The sequence below is a fragment of the Centroberyx affinis genome, unplaced genomic scaffold, assembly GCF_046629955.1.
Source record: "Centroberyx affinis isolate AG114_WGS23_722 - 3 ecotype Tasmania unplaced genomic scaffold, CSIRO-AGI_Caff_v1 ptg000367l_1, whole genome shotgun sequence".
NCBI classification, from domain to species: Eukaryota; Metazoa; Chordata; class Actinopteri; order Beryciformes; family Berycidae; genus Centroberyx; species Centroberyx affinis.
In genome coordinates this window covers 39,036-48,616 of record NW_027279038.1, presented here as the reverse complement: position 1 = coordinate 48,616, position 9,581 = coordinate 39,036, and the positions used below count along the sequence as shown (strand labels likewise).

The window sequence follows — 9,581 nt, the reverse complement described above, 5'->3', positions numbered from 1 at the left end:
TCTTCTTTATTGTATTAGTCCATGGGAATTCACAGTGACAACTCAGCTGTCAATGAAACAGACAAAATACTTGTGAACCGTCAGAAACAGTTTATTTCATACTGAAACGTGACTGACCTTGAATGAACAGTAACAGTTATCTCAGAAGTAGGATCACAAGGAAGGAATGTAATTAATGCGTTAGAAAATAGTGCATTTGTGACCTCTCTACGTTCTTGTGCATCTCATTAGGGTGGGAATGTTTTAGAGTATCAGGAATGTTGTAAAAAGGATGTTAGATTGTTTTCTTAATAATGCTGTGACTTCAGACACAAGGATGCAAAACTGTGAGTTTAGTACCAAGAAAGAGTGGGGCGGTGTTGCGGTGCTCAGTGGTGGAAGAGCCGCAGGTTGGTGTGCACCAGAGTGATGCCCTGCTCATTACAGGCGTTAATCACAATCTCGTCGGCAGTGGAGCCCGCCGGAGCTGCAATATACTCAACACCGCTCTACAGACAGACAGACGGACGGACAGAGACAGGAGGAGGGAAAAGTCAGTAAAGACGGTTAGCAAGCTAGTCACTTCAATCGCCCATTTCAGAGTCAATAGAGCATTGAAACTTTAAGAGTGACTCTAGGAGATTACAGTAGATGTCTGCAGGCCAGATCCATGCAATTTTCCCTGATATTGAGTGCGTATGTACCCATGCTTTATTGGCAGGCGTGCAGTAAGGATGCGTGTGTGTGATATTTACCCGCTTGGCACGATCCACGTTATCTCTGAAGGGGAAGAAGGCGTCAGAGCTGAGAGCCACTGCCTGCAGGGAGCTGATCCAGTTCCTCCTTTCAGTGTCTGACAGAGGCTCAGGAACCTCGTCATACATCGACTTCCACACTGCCAGGTCCGGGCCCTGCCACACAGAACACACTCAGGGTTTCCAAATTCACTTGAGCATCAAATTCAAGGACTTTCAAGGTCTTGTTTGGTGAAATTGAAGGCCTCAAGCATATATGATTATAGCATATTTCGTGATAAGACACGACATTGGTAAAAATCATGAGGACTCAGTTTTTCTCAAGTCAATAAGTAAGAGTGAAATCATTCATTTTAAAACTGCTGCTATATCTGCAATATCTTTATATCTGCTATATCATCAGAACATAAAATGTTGACCCTAGGCCAGAGAGAGGACCAGAGAGTCGAGACATATTGATGAATTTGAGTACTATATTTTCAATAAAATAAATGAATAAAACAGATACTCTCAAGTATCTCATGTTCAAAAACTTTTAAAAGCCATATTTTATTTTCCTCAAATCCACAAGCATTTTCAAGGCCCATGGGAATCCTGCATACTGTTAGACACAGATTATATATTTTTAGGTATGTCAGACAGTCTTAACTTCTTCTTAACAGTCTAACAGTCTTAACTAACTATTCCAATAACTTGCTAAGATGGCCTGTAGTCTTAACGCGTCTGTTGACGTGTGTTGTGACATTGTACCTCTCCAATGGTGCCGCTGACATACTGGTCGATAGCGTTGGCCATCTCCGCCCGCTTCACACCGCTGCGGAACTTCATGCCCAGGACACTTGGGTGGTGCCTCAGCCACCAGTTATCAGCTTTGTCGCCCGCCAGTCGCGTGCAGTGGATACGAGACTGCTGGCCCGCGCCGATGCCAATAACCTGTTCACCACACAAGACAAAAACTGATTATGGCCCATTTTGATTCCTTTATCCTTCCCCTTCTGCTCTCTGTCCTTTCCCCGTAGATTACCTGTCCATCCTTGGCGTAGCAGACAGAGTTGGACTGGGTGTACTTGACAGCGATGCTGGCCACAATGAGGTCACGCACCGCATTCTCCGACAGCTTGTGGACACAGAAGCGATCAAAGGGTTAACACTTGACATTTAGATAAATGGATAAAGGATTGTGAAACAGCAATGATTGTGCTCCGACATCTATAAGATGCAATGCAGAATTATTTAAAATGAAAATCAGCCCAAAATACATTTATACATTTTTATATTTGTGTAGTAAAATAAATAAAAATAAATAAATAAAGTAAATATTAAGTGTGACTCACCGCGCCCTTGGAAACAACGTTGCTGAAGAGCTCCTTATCAATGAGTGCTCCGTTCCTCTTCTGTTTGAGATGGAGACCAAACAACACTCTCACTTCAGCCTCATCAGGCTCATAGTCTGGGTCCATCTGGGAGACAAAGACACACATGGCCACTTCCACAAATGCAAGATCACCCTACTTCACTCAACTCTGATCATAATGATTCTTTTAAAAATCGCTGCTTTACTTTTTCTGGTGCTTCTTACCTGAAGCACGCAGTAGTTGCCATTCTTCTTTTTGGAGAGGATCTTGAGGGCCTCCTCTTCATACCCGGGGGCGATGATACCATCAGACACCTGAGAGCAAACGACCAAAATCGTGGTCAAGCAAAGCAAGTTGCTGCTAAGAAACCCCATTTTCACTGATTTCTTTCCCATTTCATCTGTTCAACTTGTTATATTCTGTCCTTTTACGACACTAGGACAGTGGACACATGATCCTACCTCTCTTGATATGATCTTGGCTGTGGGGACGTCACACACATCTGACACAGCGATGAAGTCTCCAAAAGAAGACATTCTGTCTGAACCTATGGAAGGAGGAAGAGTTCATGACCAAAAAAAAACAAACGACAGAAGACAAGCTAAAGATAAAACTACTCCCAGTGATCCCTACGGTCTATAATTCATACTATCTGACCTCTTGCCCTGGCGTAGGCCGTGGCCAGCGGGGTGAGATCCTTCAGCATGTCGTTCACCATGCACACCTTGGCTTCCTCCTCACTCAGAGGAACTCCTACTGCAGCTCCTTCAGAAGAAAAGGACAGAGATTCATTTATACATGTAAGGTGTCTGCATGTATGTCAGTGTGTGTGTGTGTGTGTAGGTGTTTCTCTTACCAGCAGGGCTGACATGTTTGAAGGAGGTGGCAGCAGCCATGCCCAAGGCGCTCTTAAGCTCTCTGACCAGCTGCCAGGCGTTCAGAGCATCACACAAGTTGATGAAGCCGGGGGAACCATTGACCACTGGTAGTGTGCAGGGAGAGGAATGGAGATGGAAGCAGAAAGCGAGAAAAGAATGGATAAATTTAATAAAAAGGTCATATGACAAAATAGATGTTTAAGCAAAAAAGCTGTTATGGGGGATCAGGGGGATGAGTGATTACATTATTTATGCTACATCTTTAAATAATCCTCTCCTCTTCCATCAGAGGGTTTTCAACACCTCGTCACCTTCTCCCCACTGAATCATATCTCATTTTCTATATATCCATTTTCTCTCAAAAGAAATCCCTTCTCACTCCTTGACTTTTATTTTCCTAGCTCATTTTATGGTGACAGGGACAGAGACTGTTACACTCACAAGTTGCTCTGGATAAGAGCGTCAGCTAAATCCCTAAATAATAAAAATAATCTTATATGTATGGCACTTATCTAAACCAATACAGAAGACGAATCACTAAACATCATCAACACCAAAACATTTCGGTCGGGGGAGATAGCTGTGATGTGCAGGCCATTACCTTTGAGGGGGAGGGCGGGGCGCAGGGTGTAGAGCTGGGCAGGGGCTTGGTGGGGGTTCATGCCGTAGCGCAGGGGCAGCTGGGAAACCCCGCGGCTGTACTGTCCACGGAAGTACTCAGAGATGGCCTCGTCATACTGCGCTGTGTGTGTGAAGGCCTGAGAAGCAAATCACAGAGAATACACTCCAGTCAGAGAAAAAAAAACAGACTGAAAATATTGTCTTGTAATGTGTACCAAAGTCTGAGTTATCAGCTTCAAGGCATTTACAATTTATCACTTGATCAATTTTGGATTTGATACAAATCTGCTGACCACTACAGCAGATTTGTCAAAAATGACTACTAGTTTCATTTACACCAGTTATGCAGATATTTCCCTGATATTTACACTGAGCTTAAAGGGTATCTATTCAATGTGCAGATAGAGGTCAATCTATGGGGTAAATGTTCAAGGGTCATCAGGGAGGTGATAAACTCTCTAACCCAAATATTTCAACAACTGTGATAAAAAGCCAACACTGGACTTTGTCTTGTACTGACCCTCACCCTTAAGCAAACACAACAAAAACAGAACAAATAAGTACAGCGGCCATATTCCCTTGGTGACAATCCGACTGACTCTTGATTACCATCTAATTGAACAGCCTCAATGATGATTTGAGCGAAATTGAGTGATATGATCAGCTTCTTGACTAAGAAGATAGTGAATATAATCAATAAGTTGACTGACCTTTGACTCAGAGACCTACTGCCCTACTGTTCTATTTCATAACAATCTGACTGCATATGGTTGTTATTATGCAACTATACAGCCATCAATATAGGACTGAAGGGTAGAGATAAGAAAAATCACAGCATGATGCATCTCTAATCGCAACAGCTCAGGAAGTCTTTGTTCATAGTTGAGGTTAGATGAGGACAACTCTGAACAGCGACAGGGAGGGTTGTGTGTGTGTGTGTGTGTGTGTGTGTGTGTGTGTGTGAGAGAGTGTGAGTGTGAGAGGAGGAAGAGGTGATAAAAAGCTCAAGGAAGGCTGAGAGTGCAACACTAGCAAATCAAGGCCTTCCATTTCTGAGTTGAAGCAGGACTGAAATGACTCCACTCATTTCAGTATCTCCTTTTATGATAATTCACCTTGGACTACGCTTGAGCAAAACAGGAAATTATTTGTCCCGGTCCTCTTTTCTCTCCTGGTTCGAACTTGTGAACCCATCTGTCTCTGTACTTTAAGAAGGGTATCTGCAGGTTTCAGAGAGCCGAATTAAAAGACCTTTTTAAAGCTACCTGGAATCGAATTTAAGACCAGTTAAAAACAAAGAAACAGCTGGCAATCAAGCCTACTTCCAACAGAAAAGAGTTAATGAATGGCCTGAAACTACATAGGGCACTAAGGACTAACAAGACTTAACTTACTTACTAAGAGACATGATGTCCAAAACATCTTTAAAAAGCGATACAATGGGGGAAATAAACAAACATGTTTCGCATGTTGTATTGCTATCCATATTGTGTATTCATCTAATAGTGGACACATCCAGTGCCAACCTGTCACTACTTGGTGAAAAAAAGACCTTTAACTGTATCTAAGACATTTTATTACTTTAAAGTCTTAAATTTAGATCATTTACTTTTTAAAAGACTACCCAGATATTCTGTTAAAGTAAAGAAAAGTTGCACTGAGGAAGAGGCAAAAAAACACAACAAAAGAAATAAGCAACAGCAAAATGAACAGTGAATCTTTTGTGTGGTTACTTTGAGGGCCAGAGTCCTGCGTGTTTCCAGGGTCGTATCTTTGTCTTCTTTACTCTCCATCTCCGTGGCGACCAGCGGGTAGTCGGCAGGGTCGCACACAATGGTGACTCGGGCGTGATTCTTGGCTGCAGCTCTCAGCAGAGTTACGCCGCCTGGAAAAACAGAAAAGAGCAGTTATGAACAACACATACTCATAATCATGGCCATTTCAATATTGTGAAGCTTGGTAAAAGGTGGAAAACAACAAAGGGCTCCCGAATTTTTCCAAAATACTAAGCAAAATAATGGGATGAGGGAAACCAGAAAGTGCAGAAAGTAAGAAAATGTATGCAAGCATGAAATCACATTTTATTTATTAATTTATAAATTGCGTTGGTGTTCCACAGATTTCCAACAAGATTTTTTTATGTGATATTAAAGTTGAATACATTTTCTTACTTTCTGCATTACAAGTGGTTTCCCTCCTCCCACTGTGTTGCTTAATATTCTGAAGCAACAGTCACACAACGACTCACCGATATCAATCTGCTCCACGGCGTCCTCGACTGTAACATTCGGGCTGGAGATGGTCTTCACAAATGGGTAGAGGTTGCACACCACCACCCTGGATAAGAGCAAGCAAATCAATACACCTCATACTCCCATTATCATCCTTCTCTCTTTGAAGACACACACACACACAGACTTTCAGTAATACTGCATACACATACCTCAAACTCCTACTCATGATCACACTCATTTCCCTTAGTTGTTATTTATGGTATTTTTTACATTTACATAGTATTGGAATTTGTCTCACCTGCAGTTTGTATTTCTTAACCCCCCCTCCCACACACACACACACACACACACACATACACACACACACACACACAATGCTCTCCAATGTCAATAGAATAATTCTATTTCAGGATTTATTTTACCTTCAAAAAAGTACATTTTTGAAAAATTCAGTTTGGCAAGTGGCAACATTTACAGTCATTTCAAAGGTTTTGAACTTGTGAGGAATCCTGAGGATCCATGTGCTCAAAATTACACGAGGAAGTGACCAGCCATTCATAGCTCATTATGTCTTCCGTGCTTATTCCTCCATCCGAACCTGATAATCCTCTTAACTTCTATCCTCCCCATCGCACACGTACACCGATCGCAGCAGCAAAGTTTGTCTGTGAACCAATCAGATTCCTCTACGCCTCAACAATGAGAATCACAAGATGAGCTTGCGGTGGCAGCAGTGTTTCAATTAAACCGTTACTAAATCAGTGACACATGCTTCCTGATGCCACACCACAGCCTGCACTCTAACCTTATTAGCTTGCAATCCACCTAATATACACAGATCACATGTGTTTCTTTGAGTGAACTGGGCTATAGGTCGTTATCTTCTTTTTTGACTCCAGTTAATACACCCCTATTTTCAATGTACACCCAAAACTTCTTAATACGTAGCAGAAGCCTATTCAAAAATGTGGATTGCTGTAAGACAATAGCCTATGTGTAAATCTACATGAGGGAATGGATGGAGTATTACTAGGGGTGGAGGAAACTAATTACACTTACTCTTGCTAAGGTTATTTAGTAGCTTTTTGTGTACTTACTTGTGCTTATGAGTATTTTTTTTAATGTCAGTCATTTGATTTTTACTCAAGTTGAATTGTACTTGGCTGCATTTTAAATTGTGGAGCCATGTGCAGTGAACAATCAGAGAAGAACAACAATCGGAGGACCACAATGGAAATAAGTCTGCGACTTTTTGTGTATTCCTTGATGATTGTAGAATGCATGTATAAGGTACAATGTATTTTAATCAATTGTCAAATAAACTAAACTAAATCAAGAGAAGAGTAATCTGGCGGTACTTTACTATTTATGCACTTTATTTATAGTTTTTCCAAATTAAAAAGAGTCTAGTTTGAACTCAGTACTCTCATCCTTTTAGAATTGCATGGATCACATGTGATAAAGGTCTGTTTTCTAAAAAGTAACTCAGAACTTTTACTCGAGTACATTTTAAATGAACCACTTATTAGCTTTACTTGAGTAGATTTTTACACTGGTAATTTTACTTCTACTTAAGTAAAATTTCAGCAAGGTAATAGTAATTCAACTTGAGTAGGAGGTTTTAGTACTCTTTCCACCCCTGGGTATGGAGATTACCCAGACCACAGTTTTACAGGTAGCATCAGTAATTTTCCCTGCTTCTCTCACCGGACCAGGCTGTAGCCCAGCTTCTCCATGTCTGCCTTGTCTGTGGGGGTTTTCCTGGCCAGTATGCCTCCATGGACCGCAGGGTGCAGAGTCTTCACCCTGCCTCCAAGCATCTCTGGGTGCCCGGTCAGCTCGGACACATCCCTGCCGCACAGGAGACACACTGACGGATTAGGGCATGCCACTGAGAGGTGGCTAGTTAAAGTTCAGTTAAACAAAACTGCACAGAATATTAATGCACCCACCTGACAGCCAGTCCAGCATCGCGCAGGGCTTTGGCTGTGCCACCTGAAGCCACCAGAGACAGTCCCACATTCACCAGCCGTTTAGCAAAGTCCAGCAGTCCGGTCTTGTCCGACACACTCAACAGTGCTACAAGCCAGAGAAAAGACAGACTTTACAAAGTTATTCGCTCATTTCATCCAAAGTCCAGGGAGAAACCATATTTCAGCGAGGTACTGTCAACCACGTTGGCTAATGTTAGCCAGCGAGCTAAGCTAAGTTAGCACCGTGCAGAATAGTATATTACAGCTTACTTATGATGGCAAAACTTCAATAAATGTCAGAGAAACTTACCGAGCTCTGAACAGGCCATGTCCACAGTCACAAGTAGCTACAGTCCGTAACTTGCCTGGATGTCAAGCAGGTTTCTGCTAATTTGTGTCTGAATTTAGCAAGGAGCACTACTTTGCACAGCAAGAGGAGTGTGGGAGGAGAGACAAATTAAAAGAGTTATCATGCTTCATGGGTAGAAAGAGCCGCCCTGCCGGGGTCGACCCGCCCCTGACTGACCCGCGAACGCACCCAAGAGAGCCAGGCGGCGCAAGTAATGCGCATTCTCCCTCTCCAAGACATTTACCATATGCGATAATTCAAAAGAGAACGCAAATATTCAAATATGCGTTAGTTTTTCAATTAATGCAATCCGTTATGTATTGATTTATTTTTTTCCTTTAATTTTTCATTCATATTGTTTCATAGGTGTCAAGGCAAATTAAAAAAGTAGACCTAGATAAAATTAAAGGATATGCAGCTGCTGCTGGTAGGCCTAACCAAATCTCTCTCTCTCTCTCTCTCTCTCTCTCTCTCTCTCTCTCTCTCTCTCTCATCTCTTTTGCAAATGGTCCTCATTCATGCAAGAAACATCATCAAAACTTAATTTTACAACCAGCAATTATCAGCAATCTATTTGACCATCGAAATGTGTATATTCACATATTTTCTTGATGAATTTCACTTGTAGATAGAAAATATAGGCTATCTACTTTTAACCTTTATATTACTGTAACTCGTTATAATTGAACATTGGCTACTGGTGTCTGACTGGTGGATTTTTGAAGGCCGATAGGCTGCTAATATCGATAGGATTGGATTGAATCTGATGATAGCACCTAGCCTATATTCTGTGCTGAAATGTATTCATTAAGTATTTTATGCCCAAAAATGTGCTTTATTAACTGTTAGGTGTTTCCACCAGACTTTTATTCCTTGTCAGGGTGGAAAAGCATTTAGACCATCATGGGACACTACAACTCTCCATTGAAATCCAAAGCCTTTTATGGTAAGCAGTTAGGGGTGACACATCCCATTGATTCAATGGCACAGGAAACTCCTAGGTAGGCTACTGCCTTCAATTAATAATGTGCTAAAACATTATGAAACTACGAAATGCAAAAATAACATGTGCAAATAAAATAAAATGTCAGACTGTTTTGATGTAACTGTAAGAGGAACCGCCGTCATATCTGCAGTGGAAAACATGCAGGTCCATATCTGAAATTTAGCCTAAAAGCCGGTTATCGGCAAACCAGTAGGCTATATCGGTATAACCCTATAACATGCAAGTGTAGTTTACACACAAACAAGTTCAAAGACATTAGGCTGTCCAGTGATTAAACATCAGGTCTGAAGCACAGTTTGAAACGTCGAAGATGAGAGAAAATACAGCAAATCCTACAGAAAATACAGCAAACTATCTACGATGTGTTAGGCTATTTCTTACAGTGTTTGTTCTAGTATTAATTAATGATTCGTGCAAAGGTTTTACTGTTT

General features: G+C 41.5%; 1 protein-coding gene across 1 annotated transcript; it reads right to left on the bottom strand.

The window, feature by feature from the left end:
- Nucleotides 1-83: 83 nt before the first annotated feature.
- On the bottom strand, nucleotides 84-8,241 carry atic (5-aminoimidazole-4-carboxamide ribonucleotide formyltransferase/IMP cyclohydrolase). The gene is made up of 15 exons (XM_071515753.1): nucleotides 8,106-8,241; nucleotides 7,775-7,901; nucleotides 7,530-7,673; nucleotides 5,837-5,925; nucleotides 5,322-5,473; nucleotides 3,569-3,725; nucleotides 2,946-3,071; nucleotides 2,747-2,854; nucleotides 2,551-2,636; nucleotides 2,314-2,403; nucleotides 2,069-2,194; nucleotides 1,759-1,851; nucleotides 1,485-1,667; nucleotides 735-890; nucleotides 84-488 (listed from the first exon to the last, which is right to left on the bottom strand). Exons 1-15 carry the CDS (start codon nucleotides 8,122-8,124, stop codon nucleotides 369-371), a joined length of 1,776 nt encoding a protein of 591 aa, XP_071371854.1. The 5' UTR covers nucleotides 8,125-8,241; the 3' UTR covers nucleotides 84-368.
- Between the last annotated feature and the right edge of the window lie 1,340 nt (nucleotides 8,242-9,581).

Excerpts from the sequence above, each read along its gene's own strand:
- atic (XM_071515753.1), bottom strand. Across the intron at positions 1,852-2,068 it reads ACGTTGTTTCCAAGGGCGCG|CTGTCGGAGAATGCGGTGCG; the intron begins GTGAGTCACACT and ends TGTGTCCACAAG. Across the intron at positions 1,668-1,758 it reads GCTACGCCAAGGATGGACAG|GTTATTGGCATCGGCGCGGG; the intron begins GTAATCTACGGG and ends TGTGGTGAACAG.